Source organism: Doryrhamphus excisus, linkage group LG16 (assembly GCF_037039965.1).
Source record: "Doryrhamphus excisus strain RoL-2023G ecotype Guam linkage group LG16, RoL_Dexc_Guam_v1.1, whole genome shotgun sequence".
In the NCBI taxonomy this organism is placed as follows: domain Eukaryota; kingdom Metazoa; phylum Chordata; class Actinopteri; order Syngnathiformes; family Syngnathidae; genus Doryrhamphus; species Doryrhamphus excisus.
In genome coordinates this window covers 7265258-7283928 of record NC_136372.1, presented here as the reverse complement: position 1 = coordinate 7283928, position 18671 = coordinate 7265258, and the positions used below count along the sequence as shown (strand labels likewise).

The 18671-nt window shown below is 42.7% G+C and overlaps 1 protein-coding gene and 1 long non-coding RNA gene across 2 annotated transcripts in view; one reads left to right on the top strand and one right to left on the bottom strand.

The window, feature by feature from the left end:
- Positions 1 to 18671, top strand: part of LOC131103114 (uncharacterized) — a 54581-nt gene that overhangs the window by 8229 nt on the left and 27681 nt on the right. The gene's annotated exons all lie outside the window — the stretch shown is intronic.
- Positions 847 to 8774, bottom strand: cbx4 (chromobox homolog 4 (Pc class homolog, Drosophila)). Its single transcript, XM_058049021.2, has 5 exons — positions 7717 to 8774; positions 7593 to 7636; positions 7166 to 7231; positions 5639 to 5705; positions 847 to 3984 (listed from the first exon to the last, which is right to left on the bottom strand). The coding sequence occupies exons 1-5, from the start codon at positions 7783 to 7785 to the stop codon at positions 2434 to 2436; spliced, it is 1797 nt and encodes a 598-aa protein (XP_057905004.2). The 5' UTR covers positions 7786 to 8774; the 3' UTR covers positions 847 to 2433.

Here is an 18671-nt window from a genome sequence, read left to right as displayed (position 1 = left end):
TAATATTCTGGAGGTATACTATAAGGTATACTATAAATCCTAAATACACATCTGCATCAAAAGTCATTGCTGTACGCTGTATAATCATTACACTCCAGAAGAAGAATGTTTCACATAAATCATTAAGGCCACATCTAACCACACTTGTACCTTTTGTGTCATAGCTAGCTTGGGCATCAGGAAAATGGTATATAGGATAGCCAGGTAATGTAATTAAGTTCAAGTGAAGCATAAGTAGCATAAATGTAGCATAAGTCTACTTTGTCCACCTTCAAATAAGATAATGAGGATGTTAAGGTCACATAAAAAAACTAGCATTTGACTTTCTAGTGCATTACAGCCAAGAAATTGCAGCATCATGGTGACCAAGGTCTGCTGGGGGGAAAAAAGGAGCAAAAACAACCCTTTCTTACTAAGTTAACCTTGAGCCAGCACACACAAAACATGCCTGAGGAAACATAATTCAAATGTTACTGGCTTGGCGTGACGGGAATTCCTGCTTTAGCCCTGCCTTATAGCTATTTATAGAGCAAAGAACCATATTTGGTAACTCTGCAAGGCAGCAGAACTGTGTATTTCTACTAGTAAGTCAACAAAGAAAGGCCAAATAGACATCTAGTATATTTCAGTGAGTTCCCTACAAAGGGTTAAGGCAGCACCCTGCCCTACCATAATGTTGAGATAACATTTAAATACTGTTAGGCTGTGCTAAGTGGCCTTTGTGCAGGATTCCTTGTGATAATGAAACATCTTTTGTTTTGTAGTTGACGACTAAAAGTAGAAGTAAAAAGCCATAGTAAGGTTAGAGTGTGTGCAAACAAACAGCAACTGCCAACCATTACTAGGAACTTCTCTTTCTTTATTGTGAAACTGTGCCGACAGCAGTAAGCCAACAAACTCCCCTCTCCAACTTCTTGACAATCCTTTTCACCGAGTGCAAGAAAGCAGAGCAAATTAAAGCAAAAAAAAAAGAAAAAAACGGTTGTTAAAAGATCACTTGCAGCTTATTTTTTTAATGACAAATAAATATGCACTCTTCCATTTCATTCTCATAGAACGTTAGCATTGTCATACTGGTGTTTGCATTCAATGTGCGTACAAGGTGATTTCTGACTGTACATCCAACAGATTCAACATTAGCATTCTAAGCAGCATTAACATAAACAGCCCGTGCGCACTGTAGACTATTGTCTATACCAAGCTTTGACGAGTCACATTTCATCAGTAATTAGCAAAGAGCAGTCACATGCCTTTATCAGAACACGTAACAACAATAAAACTAGTAAACTTTGAGCGGTAAACTGAGATGAACAGTGTTAATCCATCGTATAATCCAAGAATCACGTGTTTGAAAAAAGTGCCTAACAGGAACAGTTTCTTTGACATTATTGACCGATTTGTTGTTTATCTCTCATATTGAACAGATTAACGCTATCCGTAGAGGTTGCCATTGAGCGGATGTACAGTCATGAGAAAAAATTAGGACACCCCCCTTTTTGGAAGACATGCAATACATGTAATAAAGATATAATTAGACAAAATCTAGCCCAAGACCCTGCAAAGACATTTTGATTGATGCCGGTCGTGTTTTTCAACCTATAATTTCACTCGCATGTGCTTGTCAAAGGTGTGTACCAAATTTCATAGTGATGTCTACAGTGCAGTGGGTGTTTTGGAGATCGCTTTGAGCTGTGTGAGTCAACTCAACTTACAGGTTTCCAAACATTGGCATTTAATAACAGTGCCAACATGTTTGGTAATATTTGTCAGAAAAATAATAGCACAGGAAACACAATAGGGGTGCATGTTTTGACGAATGTTCACCCTTTTTTCAGAAGTAGAAGTGTTTGCTTACACAAACTGAGTGTCCTAATTTTGTTGTGACTGTAGCTTTGCTTCACTGGCTGTTACGAAGCCGAAAAAAAAGCACCTCTGCCGGTTGGAGCTAGTAGTGCCCGATTACCTGATTTATTAATTACACCCATCACTAAATTAAGTAAAACTCAATGAAAAAGAGCAGCAGTTTGTCCACTCATAATGAAGGTAAATGACAATTGAGGGATGGAAATGGAATTAAGTGCTGTCGCTTTGATCTTCGATCACTATTGAACTGCCATGTTCCTCCCTCTACTGCACACCAGGAATCCAAATAATCCATGTTAATCAATACAAAATACGTATAAACCTTCATACATCTCAAGATTACAAGTTTGGTACAGGTATGAAACAACAGCAAATAAACGGATTCTTGAATGTATTCACTCAAATCCTCGAGGGCACTTGCTTGGGCTACGTTTCAGAAGTTACAGTATAAAACATCATAAGAAACATATTGAATTTGAATTATAAATTATAAATTTGCTTATGTACAAAATCTCCCATGTTTTTACAGTATGCACATATGGACAGTGTCGGTTGCTTTCAAAGCGTTCCTTAGAAAGAAACATATTCTTTGAAGGTGACAGTCAGACTATTTGTGGTGATGTCCGTAATGATGATGTTTCCCATGAAAGGACAGATCTTTTTAGCAGATGTTTCTTTCGTCGACTTCGGCGTGTCTTGCCTTACATCCTTGCCAGCAGGTTGTGGTTCGGGTTCAAGTTCAGGCTGGGGTTCAGGTTGTTTCTCATGTTCAGGCTGGGGTTCGGGTTGTGGTTCAAGTTCACGTTGGGGTTCGGGTTGTGGTTCAAGTTCAGGCTGGGTTTCGGGTTGTGGTTCAAGTTCAGGTTGTGGCTCAGATTGAGGTTTAAGTTCAGGTTGCAGCTCCGGTTGAGGTTCAGATTGGATTTCTGACTTAGTCTGCCTCTTTGTCTTTGGGCAGCTCAGATCGATGGGTTCCTCTTGGTCACAACAGTCCATTGGATCATATGCATTAGTGCTGCTACGTCCACGACAGTGAAGGTCAATAGGTTTGTCCTGAGGTGGACCGACCCCAGTGCTGGGAACACTGAGGTTTCTAGAAGCCAGAAAACTCTTGGAAACACTCCTCTCATCCACAGGGTCGGAGAGTTTTCTCTTCCGGCTGCTGGGATAGGCTGGAATCCTAATGTGGTCCATAATTGTCGGGGTGGGGATGTTTGCGTCAGCCGGCCAAGTTGTAGAAGGCGAGCTGGCAGTCAGTTGTAGGGGTAGATCATCGGGTAAGTCCGCCTGACCGCGAGCCACTTCTGTGTTATATTCCTCTGCTGTGCTTGGTGATGGTTTAAAGAAGTGTCTGTCCTTTGGGGAACACTTTTGGGGGTGATCTGCAGCAGGGAGGGAACTACTGCTGCAGATCTCTTTGGGAATACCGTTCTCTACCATTTTGGTTCTGTGTGCTGGATTGTTCTCGCTCCCACTTTGGGTTTTCTCTCCGCTTGACGATTCCCCGTGTTTGCCCTTTGCTCCATGCACTTTATGACTGTCCATGTACTTACTCATGACGATAACAATACGTCCGTTCTTGTTTTTATTCTTGATTATCTTCATTTTGCTGCTGACAGAACTGGGCAGGGTTGCATCCTTAGGATCGGGCTTAAGGGCATGCTCACTTTCGGCTTCTTTGGGAGCAGGTTTCCTGACCTCCACTGCCAGCTCTTTGACTTTACTCAAGCAGCCTGTGTCTTTGTCACGAACCCATTTCTGCTGAAGCGCCAGAGGCAGGTTCCAGCCAGGGTTGGCTGGTTTACCGCCTGTTTCCTGAACTTTGACCACCTTTTTGAGCCTTGAAGCCTGGGCGTCATACATATTCGGGTCAGGCTCATAGTGATGGTGCTTTTTGCTGTTCAGCTGGTAGATGTACTTCTTCTTGCTGTTGGTGAGCTGGTCTGCAGGGACCTCCTGGTTGCTGGGTTGGTACTGGTGGTGCTTCTTGCTGTTCAGCTGGTACTGCTGGGGCTGAGGACGCTGAACCGGGACGGGATCGGACTTGGGGCAGTCTTCTACATCTGGAGATGTGTCCTCCAAACCTGCGGGGATGCTCGATCTCCGGGCAAATGAGGGTACCTTTGAGAAGAGACAAGATATGTTGGAAATAGTGTTGGTATTCTAAAAAGGCCAACAAGATTACAACCAAACTACTGGAGTCGTCCTTAGTTTATCGCACTTAATTGGTTCCAAACTCGGTTGCGATAGGTACATTTCCGCAAAGTAGGATTCGAAATTAATAAACAGAATAATTTCATAGTTGGAGTCTATGAGACCTGTTAATGGTTTTCCCCATTATTAGAGCCCTGTAGACATGAAATAACACCTCCTTACCTCCTATCATTCTTTGTTTACACCACATTGCGCAACACTAATGCACAGACTACAGACTTACTACAGGGACATGTAAGAGATGGCCGTCGCTCATAGTAGATAGCAAGCTACTGAGCTAACTAGTTAGCCTCCAATTTATTTGCTCTAAACTTAAAATGTTTCAGACTAAGTGGAGGAAAAAGGGCAAAGCCAAAAAGTACCACTTCCACACAGAATAGGAGGATAACTTTTTTCACTATATCATGTCAGACATGCCATGGCTGACTCCATATACCGTTAAGGTTATGTAATCTATGATGATCGAACTACAATGTAGGTCAGGTCAGGAGAGGACCTACTTGGCCCCTCCATGACCTTCAGCTTCCTCAGTAAGGCACTTGATCGTTTTGTTTGGGCTTGTTATCATACTGGGAAACTACCAAGCGGCCCAGGGAAGGTATTATGTCCTGCTTCAGGTGGTCACACTGCCTGTTGGAATTCATGTTTCCCTCAATGAACCGCAGCTCCTCAGAGCCTGTAGCACTCGTGCACGCTACCATGCTTGACTGTATAGGCTAAACACAATTATCTACTACTCACTTGAGATGCCAGCCTTTTATACGATGACTGTGTGTTGACTCATTTTTACTGAATAGTAAATTCATAGTGTGATACAAGCTGTACACTTACTATTTTCTGTAGTATTGTGTAAGATATAATAAAATGGCTGCTGAAATGTGAGGAATGTATTCACTTACATCCAACAGTGACCTAAGACTTTTGCACTGTGTCCTACAACAATCCATGCCTTTCCAAGGATAACACATAAACCACCACATTGAGATTGAAGGATTCCCAGCTAGTCACCCACCATCTTGTCGCTTTTTTTTTTTCTATAGCACAAACTGACCCCTCAGGCCCTCAAAGGGGCACTGCCGTGGAACGTTCAAAACCCTTTCGTTGTGACCTTTGGGTCAGACAAGTGCCAGCAGACATGTCACGCTTCATCTCTGATTCCTGACCACGTCTGACTCCAGCTAAGGACTAGCAATCAGCCTACATTTGCTTCATAACAAGGTCCATTACACCTAAAAGCATTAGCGTAGCACTACTTTCAGACATTTTGTTCCCACTCTGCTGGTGCTCTAAAATGAACATGTTGTAGAAAAAGTATCCTGCATCCTGCATACAAAGCCAGACCTTATCAGGAAATAATAAACACGCTGGTGTAACCTTGAAGACAAGCCAGATCGAGAATCTCACTCTCTCGCCCCCCTAGTGATGTCTCTGCCTGAAAGAAAACTAAAAATAACTCGCACCATAATAACAGCAGCTCTAGAACACCTGACAGGAACCCTTCCCCCACTCGGCCTCCCCTTTCTCTGGCCTCTCACTGCCACAGAGACTCAGTCAATATTACCTGCAGTAGAAGATGTTTTGGTTTTGGCCCTCGTTTGCGATATCCCATCAGCTGCTCCTGCCTCTCCCTGTGAAAGCAAAGCATGATTATTAATACCATTTGAAATGATATAGAATACAAACTGTCATATGAGAGTGTCATCCATTTTCCTCCGCCTATTCAAGGTCAAATGTGGAATTTGGCTCTGCAAAGCATGATGGTCCTTATTTGCATAGCTCTCCATGGTAATCATCCCAGACTGTATTCTCATTATCCTGCAGAAATTCAATTAAGGCTACAGCCAAGAGAATATCTGCTCGTCTTTCAAAAACATCCTCCCTTCTGCCATGTCTCCTCTACACAGCTCGCACAGCTGTAATGACGGTCACGTGATAAACTGCAAATTGGAAAAACACTCAGTGGGATGAATGCAAGCTAATAATCCAACAGGCAAATAATAGAACTGAGCTATTTTAGGAAGTGAACACATAAAGCTAGTACCGGTACATAAAGAGTGTAATGTGGTTGTACCGGCAAGGCCACTAAGCAGCAGCAGTATCACCGTCTCATAAATAACCAGCAGTGAATGAAGGCCGCGAATCTCACCGTGAAGCTACAGATGTTCAAACCATCATGGTTTGCAATAATAAACTGTCGAGAGCTTATTTTCCAAATGCTAAAAAATCAGAACGAGGTGACCCCCCCCCTCCCCATTCACAGAAGATTTGGCAATTACTGGCTCCCTTGTCGGATTCCCCCCTCCCCCATCCTCTGGGAGCAAGGCGAGGAATCCACACACACTGCACAGAACAGCCCTCCATGCATGACCATCAGGATGGAGCCAGACACACACATGCATGCCTGCTTGCTTGCTTGCTTGCTTCCAGCCGCACAGTGTAAACCTTTGACAGCATAAATGCTAATTCTGTCTCACGGGTTCCTGCAGCCTTAAACATGACGTTTTGTGCATTTGTATTCATTAGCATTTAACTTCACGGCCTGGCATTGTTTTTGACTGGTTGCTAGGTCATGATGCATTTAGCCCTCAGAGTGTATAATGCTAAATATGTACTGTAAACCCTCACTGGTCACTACATTAGGTACAGCGGCACAATCTGACATTTAACACAATAATAAATCTCAGCTTTGAATGTACTATGTTTTAGAATGTTTACTACTGTATCATAATATGGTGTTGTAATAAGGCAGCAACCAAATAATTGTTTAGTAATACCACTAAAACCATTATTTCCTGCTTACTTACTTAAGTGATGAGTAAATGGGTGTAGGTTTTCTTTAAATACATTTGTCATTCTAAATTATATTTCAGTATAGTCATTTAATGCAATACTACTACTACTACTACTACTACTTCCAAGCATACTCAGGAGAGTGTCCTTGCTCAAGGAACTCTCACTGGCCCTGTTCCCAAGATACAAGGGGAGATGTGGGGGGTGTAGCTCCTCCCCCTATGCCCATATAAGGTCACGGTCGAGCTGGAGGCCTTAATAGTGCAAAGTCTGCCACCACCTGCAGCATAAGTCTCACCTGTGTTGAAATGCAACCAGGAGGCGGGGGTCAAGGATGTTTTCCTCTGGCTCCCATGTGTTGTATCTGCAGGGAGGGGCCAAAATAACCGTCATTATTTAGGATTTACGACAGGTAACCTAACATCATCAGTGACTCCCAAGGTGATAGCGTATAACAAACCATTGTGAAGAGTTAGAAAAAAAATATGCATGTGGTGTGTTCGGGCGCCAACATCCAGTCGGCCATTTTAGCGCCACTGTCTCGCAAATTCGTTGGCAGAGCAGAAATAATTAAAACGGGATTACATGGCCGTGCCTACCCTCCCTTTTCCCCACGCATAAATTAGTGAAGGCATCCGCGGATACACAAAAAGCCCATATATGCGCTCACTCATTTGCATTCCAATGAGTTAAATTATGTATTAATATATGAATGCACGACTTACTTTGGAGACCATCCCCGCCACTTGACCAGGTACTCAATCTTCCCCTGCGATGAAAAAAAAAATCATATGGCATTAAACGCACCATTTCTATACGTTTCCCCTGCAAGAACAGGCGCCAGTTTACCTTGCGAATGCGCTTCTTTTCGATGCCCTCCACCGCAAAGACGTGTTCCCCGGCGGCAGGGAGCTCCATTCTCGCCGCAATCCGACGTCAGGCGACGAGGAGACGGCGAACGCGATGTGTGCAAAAGCAAAGCAATGCAAGGCAGGGCGCAGGCTTGGTAGTTTTCCAGTTTAGTATCCAAATCCAAAGTGTTATTCCCTCCAGCTCCGTCTAGTAGTCCCCTCCTTTGCACACTCCACACACACACACACATACATACACAGTCCTGGCAGTGTGCATAGAGAGTGAGAGACAGTCACAGCCAAGCCGTAGTGAACTGATCCAGTCGTGCAAGAGCTCAGTCTTTGCTTGCATGACGTCAGGAAGGGAGGTGGAGACCTCTCCTGGTTGGACTCCAGCCCCTCTTCTTTGACGTGTGGGAATTCAAATAAATCACTGCGTTAAGTGTCATGGCACATATGCATCACTTTATCTCCATAACGCCTTTCTGTATAGGTTTTCAAAAAAGAAGCAACCGACCTTTTAGCTATTTATTATGTCTTTGGAGAAACACACCTCCAAAAAGCTCCCCACTAATGCTTGTTCTTATCAAGTGACACACAATGAATCATCTTATAAGACTGAACATGACGTCGTTGTTTTATGCTCCTTTTGCTTATACAATAATTGACCTGGATGCCCTTAAAGGTCGGAGGATCCCAATAACCAGCTTGCACTTAAAATTCACCAGTTTTATACACTTCACCTTCCAAAACCTCTCCATCAATACTGTATAGGTTTCATTGATCATCCATTAGGTACGCAATTCTAGATTTCAGCAAAACAAGCAGAATTGCACCTGAAATTTGCTTATTTTATACCGTAGCCCCCCCCCCCAAAGTGCCACGATAATACTGTGTAGGGGTTGTAATTTTCTCATAAAACCAACTTAGAACACAATAGAACAGATCTTAGAGCACTGAACATGCCATTATTTTTATGATTGACTTTTAAAGACTAAATCATCTCCGAAATTCTCTTGTTTATCCCCAACAATACTGTATAGGTCTTATAGATTGGGTATCTAAAGAATCACTGAAGCGTCAGGTTTGTTTTAAAGTACAAATTCATCATTGTTTTGTTTTTTTCATGATTGACTGACAATTCCCTTTTGTAAAATGTTGCTGCCAGATTGTGCCTGAAATTCACTAGTTTTTTCTTTTATGTTCACCTCAAAGGTACCATGCAAGTATTATGGATTTCATGTGTGAAGAAACACAACAATCTGGCAACAGTGTCAGGATCGGGGTGCAGAAGAAGTTTTGAGAGCATTCGGGTCAATTTTAAGCAGAATCACTTTAAATAAGGAACTTAGAAGACCTACACAGCATCAGCGGTGAGCTTCTAGAGGGGGGTAAGCATACAAAACAATGGAATTCGGGTGAGAAAATTGGGTGCAGAAGGCTCTGGTATAATCTACATATAGGACTTATTGGATCCAAAATGTACATGCATGTTCCAAAGATGTAAGAGTCAAGAGTACAGCAGACACATTATGCTTGACAACCTGTTACATTTGTGTAGATTAGATGTACATGCATGATTGTGTTAACGATTTATGAATTCTTGTTGCCCATCAAAGCTTCTGACAGCCCTCCAACACATGAGGAGACTTGACATGTAGCAATGGGCTTTATCAGCTACAACTTGCCTGTGTTTAAATATGAAAAAAGATCCTTATGTCTGCAAAGCAGCACAGAGGCTTACATTTCGATCTGCTCACTGCACTGAGCAAATATAGGTCACACACACGCGCACACGCAATCGTCAGACCAGTGCCGTGTCCTCTGGGCTCAACTGCCATTAATTGAACACGCTGCAGACAGCTTTTCCAAGGCCTTACCTTTTTAACATCACAGCATGTGTTTTCCCCTTATGCAAATTCATCAGCAGCACTTTGCACGCTTATAAATGTTATAAACCCACGCACAAAAATGAGCAGCCACGCCGTAACAGACAGGATTCCTCCTCCTCCTCTCCATAAAAGTAATTCAGCATCCTAAGGGTTAAAAGGGAAAGCAAGAGCTTCAGCAGCCAATTGCACACAGGCACGATCTATCTCTGCCCTGCCATATAAGGTAATGAGCAGAAAGCCGCCAAATAAAACCAACTTAACTCAACCATTCTACACTTTTGCACCATAAATCAACATAATGTAAGACTGGGACTCAATCGGGTGCAAAAACGCTCGATTAAAGCCTGGAATTTGCGCAGAATGTGTCTTTTTTTATTCTCGCCCCCTCTCCGATGCCCTTCAGCCGCGGAGCACACACGCCCTGCTTCCCTAGCAACAGCATGGCGGGGAAATGGCACTGCGATATTAAAACACATGAGGGTTCTAACTGCTTGGATCCGTCCATCTAAATCCGCATACATGCACTGGCACATTAAATACATGTTTAGAACATGAGGAAGACGTTAGACGGCATTCGACTCACCATGCGTTCTGTCCCCTAAATATGACTAAGGGTGACTAAGTACTTTTTGCGGGTGTTACCGCAGCTCCGAACAATAAAAATATCACGTGGACTTACTAGTTTTAATTGCATTCGTTGAAAACACACTGTGTTCTCACTGAAACTTAGTGTTATACCAGTGAACACTCCATTGTTTAATGAATTTTATGAAAAAAAACTCCTGAATAAATCATTAAAAACTGTTTTCAAAAAAATATGTAACCTATAACAAGTGTGATTATAATATAAAATAAATAAATCCGGTAGGAGAAAATATATCAGAAAAATTGCAGCATGGCACATTTTCATTCCCATGCAGAAGTGCTCCTAATGTGTTAGATTGCAGGGCATCTCTTCTAAGTAACCCCCCCTCTTTAGGTCACCCACATATATTTTCTAGTCTGTGCACATTTCTTTTAATTTGATAACTTATAACTTGTGTAATTCTGTCAAAACCGACAAGATGGCACATTTTCATCCCTGTGAATGCTTGAAATGTGTTCGATTCCATCCCTTACCCACACCCCCACACAATTTCTACTCAAACCTATTATGTGTAATTGAAAAATACAGTATGGCACATTATTGATTGTCCGCTCTCCAGTAGTCTTCCAAATGTGTAAGATTCCGAGGGCATCTCTCGGCAGCAGCCACCTTTCAGGTCAACCATCCCAAACAATTTCTCCTGGGTTCAAAACGGTTATCATAACCCGCATAATTAGATGAATAAATTACAATATGGCACATTTATGACGGGCCACTCTTCACTCGTGCTTCAGACCACCTTCAGGACACCATCCCATACTGGATTTAGGTTTTCCCAAAGTGATGTAAGCTATAACCAGTGATTTTTAGCAGAATGGTTGTTTATATGTGCCCTGTGATGGGCTGGTGACCAGTCCAGGGTGTACCCCACCTCTTGCCCGAAGACAGCTGGGATAGGCTCCAGCACCCCTCGCAACCCTCAAAAGGAAAAACGGTAGAAAATGAATGAATTTCTTAAGCACAGTTCCTTCAGACCTGATAGATTTTCTATTGGCTTTTAAGTCTGGAGTCAAGCTAAATGTAAGTCACTCAAACATTTGTATGAAGTATCTTAAACCTGGAGGTTTTAAGGCAACATGAATGCTATTCAGAACCGTTCATAAGTCCACCCACCTTGACTGAAGCCCATGCATGTTCTAGCTGTAGAAAAACCTGAATCTGGCACCACCATGCTTCCCTGTGGTCATGCCGTTTGTTACAGCGCCGCTTCGGGGCTTGTTTGACTTTTTTTATATCTACTGTAAATGCTCAAGACCAATCATTTGCGTTTCTTCGTCTTTATAAAGGAACATTTTTAGCGTGCTTGCTGGTGGACTAAAACAAATGGAAGTGCAGATCCACAGTCATGCAAAAGCAAATCTGTCAAGCAGCTTTAGAGTATTGAGTGTTGCGTGGCTGCAACAAGGACAAAAAGCAGCTCTTATCTACAGCACACAAGGTCAGACTGTCTATTTAAAAAAAAAAAACGTGATGTAGAGTATTGTATTAGTGTAGGAGGGCAGAGGTTATGTCATGATCTCTGCAGGAAACACACACATCTCAACCTCCAGATCTTTCTATGCCCGCCTCCCCATGCTGTCACACACTTCCACACAGCTGGAGTCATGCAATCACCCCTTTGGGCAAAGCCATAGGCCTGGGCCTCCCCTCTTTTAGCATCTGCCACCCACGGTGCCAGGAGTGCCAGCTGAGGGGATGGAGGATATTTGGGGAGGGGTGCAAACAGTGGGAGGAGAGCTTGAGGTAAAGTAAGTTCAGGATGAAGGAGGGAGGGAAGCGTCCGATTCGTTCCTCCGCTTGGAAGAAAAGACTTGATTGGGACAGAATGGGAGAGAAGGAAGGGTAGTGGGAGGGGGGGGTGTCGGTATTAGAAAAATGTTAAGAGGGCTCTAGAGGCTCTCACTGCAGCGGGTGGTCATTAAAGTGGGCTAGCATCCACCTAGCTTCTTAATTAGCACGCTGTAAAGAAAAGCACACATCATCTGTATTTCCCCTGACATAATTCTGATCATTGTAACAAACGACCACTATTAGGAAGCCATTAATCTTGTCTCTGCACGTTTTAATGCACTATGACGATGGGGTGGTGTCGGGGTGAATGAAGGGAGTGGGGAGGGTCAGCGGAAATTCCTCCTCCAGTGTTATTGTCACATTGTTGTGGCGAGGCGACAGGTTTGCATTTGATGGGCGGCGGCGGTGGTGGTGGTGGGTGTTTCTCCATCAGGGTGGGCCCCCAGCACCCTAACAACCTCCCCTTGTGGGCTTCAACCCCGCAAGGCTTTCTGTCGTGTGGGGTTCTTCCAGCTTGCACACCCATTGATCCCTGCATGGGAGACGAAGCAATGGGGGGAGGGTGTAGACTTTGAGCGGAGGAAAATGGATGGATGGATGGGTGTAGACTTTGAGAAGGGGTGGGGTGTGTGTGGGGGGGGTGTCCGGTGGAATTCAGCCAGAGCGGACACTTGTCAATACTGTATCGAGCCGAGCAGCACCAACATGGTTTGATGGACGAGGTGTTTGTTAGCGTTGTGTACCTGCCGCCTTCATTTCACGATGGCCACGATAACCCCCCCCCCAAAAAAAAACACACGCTACAATAATAGTTTCTCTGAGGAAATGCACCCGCGAGGTTCATATTTAGCTCTCTCCTGTCTTAATGCCACGCTAATGATGAGTGACACCGACCCTTATCCTGAGAGCCTTTTTCTCCCCATTTTACCCCCCCTTCCCCATTCTCCAATCTCCAGGGAACAGCTTATTTGCCTCTTTCTAATTGCATTTTAATTTACATGTCAGCCTGCAAGCACTGAGATGGGTTTGTTTCCATCTTCCTTGTGCCTTACCCGCGTACACAATCTGCATCTTGTACTAAGCAGGAAGTGCAGAGAGCAGCAGGGCGATAATGATGCATATTTTATTATCTAAAATCAACAAATGAATGATAATTAGAATACTGCTCAGTAAAACACAGACTTCCCTTCAAGGTTGAGCTCAGTATTTCCTATACTTGCATTTATTTGTGGCGACCTGCTACAAATAGATTAAGTGTTCCTTGTTGGCCCTCACATTGTGGCATTAACATAACACACCTGGTCTGCCAGGTAATAAAAAGACAACCAGGATGGATCACTGTTGCCAATTTTGTGAGTCTGGCAACGAGTGCTGCTGCGGGCCCCTCCCCCATCTAAAAGCAGTCCCAAGTGGTTCGTCTTATTTGTTCGGCGACAGGAAAGAAGTTCATTTGTAGTACTTACTTACTTTTAGCAAGTGCGCCATAGCCAATTACACAAATTTGACGATAACATAATTTCCCTGCCCCGGCAACCAACTACGAAAGCTTAACTCTGTGTTCTAGTTTGATGTGAAAAAGACAATTCAAACATGTTTCTTGACATGATTGTTTCCAAAGACATGATGTGACAATGAGACACCAAACAAGCCAAAGAAAGGTGTAAGTGTCAGTGTCGGCGTTTTGAAGGTGAGAAACACAAAACAGGAAGGTGGTGTCTCGCTGCCGCATTGTGTCTTTGGGAACAGCCATGTTTCAATGAAGGCAAAAATAACCTTAAATGTTAATTTATCCCTTCATTCGTTATTTCTATGTATTTATACTTTTATTATGCATGTAAAACTGAATATGCATATAAATCTGAAATTGTTAAACAATTTTTTGTGTTCACAAAAAATGCTGATGACATAATAGGGCGACGTAGCTAACTTTCATGGACTTTCATGATAAAAATACAAACACAGAACACAGTTGGACTCACACAGTGCATTAATAACACAACGAGACGTTAAAAATATAAATATAATATAAAATATAAATATATATAAAAATATATGCAAACCAATTTTGGTGAAAATTTCCAATGTCAACCAAAAAACATGCTAACCGGGACGGACACTGACCAAGGTTCCACTGTAATTATACATAGTAATGACCTAAATATGAGACATCAGCCAATATTGGTATCAGTTTTCTCATCAAGCTGAACTAGAAACACGTGTCTGGTATTATTTCCAAGTTTTGCCTTTGGATTGTAAACATGCAATTTCCAATGATTATGATTAAGGGTTAAGTTTGGATTTATGACTGTAATGTGACTCCACCTTCACAGCTGACTAGTAATGACAAACGGGTAGCGCTGCATGCACTTTCCAGCAACCGCAAAGAATCTGCACATCGTGTCAGGTTCTTTTGTGGTTGGAAAAACAAAACAAGACTACAGAAGAGGAAACAACTTGAAAACAAAAACTAAAATCAAATTCGTCATGTTAGATTTCGAATAAACATTTGTGGATTCATCCCACCCTTCCGCAAAGTTTCGTTGAAATCAGGTGTGACGTTTCTGCAAAATTGTGCTAATTAACCAAAAAACGGTGATCAGAAACAATAGCCGTCATCTTAGCCCTGACTAGCTTTGCAGTGCCTACAGTACAAACTAGAACTAGTGAATGATAACAAAACGTAATCTAATTCTCAGAATCATCAAGTAAGTCCAACATTTTTGAAGAGGTTATATAGAATATAAACTAAAGTGGACCTAGCAGTGACACTTGGTGGTACTCCATAGTGGCTCTGTGATGGGAAACTAGCATGCACTGGTCGTATGAACCGTGAAATCGCCAGGAAAAGCATGCACTGTTTTCGCTTTATAAGGTCAACACCAGTTCATAAAGAATGAAGTGTCCAGGGGCAGATAGACCCACAAGGAGGTGGTGGTGTGTGTGTGTGGTGGTGGGGGGGGGGGGTGTTCACGTTAAAGGCAAGCTACAGCAGCCATCGCTCCATCACAAACGTAATAAGAGGGATGAGTGGATAGCGAGCTTGCAGATAACCAAGTTTAATGTGCTTGTCTATCTATATGGAAATTCAGCAACACTACACCCCCCCCCCACCACCACCGCCACCCCTCTATTTTTTTTTATTTATTCATAATTCACTTTGCTTTTCGCATTGGCTGCGTCAAGAGCGTCTGAGGAGGAGCAGAGCGATAAAGCGTGCTTTCTTTGCTGGAGCACAACAGAGATTTGTATTAAATTTACAGAGATAATGGAGCCACCCTGCTTGTCATTGTTTGCCCCCAAAAAAGGTGACAGTCAAAAACTGCCGCCTGCAGCAATTTGAAATCTCAACACAAAAGGCTCAGTATTATCTATTGTTTGCTCAAGTGTGCTTCCTGCTTAAAAAGAACTAGAAATTGTATGTGTGAAACCTATGCATTAAAGACTATATACATCACAGCAAATTATAGCAAACACAATATGCTCCCTTGTGGCTTTGAGTCATCTATTATGCTTATAAGTAAATACTAGAATTTTGTGGCCCCACAATAGCATTAGTGTTGAATGCTTGTCTCGGCATTCATAATGCCCACACAATGTTCCTCAAAGCAAATAATGGCCTCTCGTGCTCACGTGGATGGCCCCAGGCAAGCTTGTCACGTCCTATACGTGCGGCGTTGGCAGCGTCAATCAGCAGTCGTCACCCTTCGCGCACACACACACACATCCGGCATCAAGCTCTCAACACGGGGGGACCCAACATGTGCTACAATCGCTGCAGCTCGCACACGCCACAGCAGCACACAAAGCTCTTTGTCCTCTTGCATGCTAACATGACTTCAACACGCAGATTACAAGATAGCGGTTTAGCCTGTCATGGTTCATTATCTATGTCGAGCTGGCCACAACATTAGGTACACCTGCACAATCGAATGACAATAGAGATGTATCACAAATGATATTACACAATCCCTGTCAGAACATGTGTAAAAACAACAAAACCTTAACTTGACAAAAGTATTGGGACACAGGTCTTACGGTGTCGAACACGAGTGCAATTTGCATTACATGTAGTCCTTGGGTTGCTAATTGTATTATAATTGCATTTTCTGTATTATTCCAATCCTTGACGTTTTTCTTGCTAATCAAACAAAATAAACAAAAATGTCATACGGGAGGTACTGCAGTACTTGTTTCATCCTAAAGGGGTGGGGAAGGTGCTTGTCATGGCCGTCCTTCCATAGAGAGGAAAATCCTGCTGTTCTGTTCTTTCAAACCACTATTAGTAACATACAGTATGCTAGCTAGTAGTAGTTTTTTTTATATTTCTGTTTTACAAAAAAATTCTGAGTCGGTTGCAAGGTCACTCACACTGTACACGGAACACAAAATGTTATTGTATGATCGATATTCACTAATATTGGGAGAACAAGCTGAAAAAGGAAGACGTTAGTCATACTATATGTTGTGCTTCCAAGATTTGTAGCCTAAAGAAATAGTCAGAAATACTTAAACACATGCAAATGTGCTGGTGTTTTGCAGGATTCCCTCACAACAACAAAAACACGACCGACCTCTTAAAAAAAAGCCTGCTTCAGCAGAGCTTAAAAGATAATTCACGAAGCTCTTCTCCAGCCAACGCAAGAGGCACTGAGGAGATTGCTTCGCTTACACCGTGTCTCCCATGTGCTCTGATTCGATATGGTTTGTCCGTGATATATCTCTCTTGTCCTCATGTGATGGTTATTTAAAGGGAGAGCCATGGATTTTCTCCCCCCTGCGCAACATAATGGCAAATCAATACACAGGGCAAACAGAATGAAAGAGTGGGCATTTCATAGACCTAAACCTAAAGGATTGGAGGCGGAATTGAACCCACAGCTTGAACTGGATTTAGCTATTCGCCAAAAAACCCACCTCATTTTCTACTCCTTTATGAATAGTAAGGGATAGTGGCGTTAGCATGTCATAGCAACCCACAGATACTGTGCAAGTATGGGCCCTTCGTGGCTGTGTTAGCCACTGAGGTTGACTACAGTGTATGCCAGGGGTGGGCAAACTACGGCCTGAGGGCCACATGCGGGCCACCAAGCGTTTGAATCCGGCTCGCCAGTTGCTTTTTAAGTATTTCAACTTTTAACATATAAACTAGCAACATGACTTACAAGTCGGATGTCTTATTTAGTAAAAAACTGTAAAATTAAATTACATAGTTTGATGTGGTCTGATGTTTAAAGTGCTCCTGAAAAAAGGAACATGAGAACATACAGCTGATAGTATAACACTTTTACAGATAAAATTAGACAAATAATTAAAGGAAAATTATAAGCATAAAATAGTACATGTGTTAAATATATGTACTGGCCCCCCGGACAATTTTTATTTAACTCAATGCGGCCCACGAGTCAAAATATTTGCCCACCCCTGGTGTATGCCCTTTGGCCTGTTCATTTTGGGTCCGAACGGGTCCCACAATCAGGGTTCAGGACATTTTTTTGGACCTCCTGAGCCAAAGAGAGGGGCAGTTAGGATGGAGCCCCGTGAGCTCTGCCTAGCAACACAATGGTCATGTGTTTCCCATTGGCCTACGGGGCAATTATAATCAAGCCAAAAGCTATGCATTTTGCCTTGCAACAAGTGAGAATTTTTTCATAAGCTTTGAACAGACATGTTTTCCATCGGCTTATGGGGCAGGTCCATTTGGTTCGCCATTTTGTTGCCATGCATATATATAAGGATATAAGGAGCAGCTATGATCAAACCATATTAACTTTGCCTAGCAACAAATCAGAAGTTTTTTACTTCACCTATCACACGGTCATGATTGAGCCCTATGCATTTTGTGTCACAACAAGTGAGATTGTTTTCATATATCATAAGTAATTAGCTTTTGGGGCAGCTATTATTGAGCCCTTTGACATTTTCCTAACAAACAAAGTGACACTTTTGAAAAAAAGTTAAATTACAGAGCACAGATGATCGTGATGTGGACTTGTGTAGCTGTGTACCTGCTAGATTATTTGTGTTGTGAAAGTTTATGAATGATTTGCATAGTTTGTGTAATTTATAACATTGTTGTTTGAAGACAAGTTACAGCTGAAAAATGGCTGCATGAATAAAAGTACTGCAGTGTTTTTTTCCCCATATAAAACACTGCGTCACTGTAGCTGTTCAATGAAAAGACTTGTTCCCTTAACTATACTTAAAAACAAAACAAGCTTGTTTTGAAACATCTGCAGTGTGTCCCTGCACACCTGTGTTGCATGAGGGCAAGGTCCCTGTGGTGTGTGTATACATAACACACTCAACTAAGTGTGTGTTTCTCCATGGCAAAGAGCAACACACACACACACACGTCTGACATCATGTTCCGAGCACGTGGGAGGTTTTCCACTGCTTGTGTCTGTGTTGGCAGGAGGGAGGGAGAGAAAATTGTCATCACTTATGGATTGGACAGCAGCTTCCTACTATTGGGGATACATTAGGAAAGGAATGGCGGCGGAGATGTGAGTAGAAAAAGACATAGATGTTAAGACAAGTTGCTCTGGGGTGTTTCCATGCCATCATTGTTGTCCTTATCTGCGACACAACTGCTAATAGAGGCATGACTCACCTCGCTACTCTAGG

Bases quoted from the DNA above. Each gene is read 5' to 3' on its own strand.
- cbx4 (XM_058049021.2), bottom strand. From the start codon at position 7,785: ATGGAGCTCCCTGCCGCCGGGGAACACGTCTTTGCGGTGGAGGGCATC. The intron at 7,637-7,716 runs GTAAACTGGCGC...TTTTCATCGCAG, and splicing joins AAAAGAAGCGCATTCGCAAG to GGGAAGATTGAGTACCTGGT. The intron at 3,985-5,638 runs GTAATATTGACT...CTCTTCTCAAAG, and splicing joins CAAAACATCTTCTACTGCAG to GTACCCTCATTTGCCCGGAG.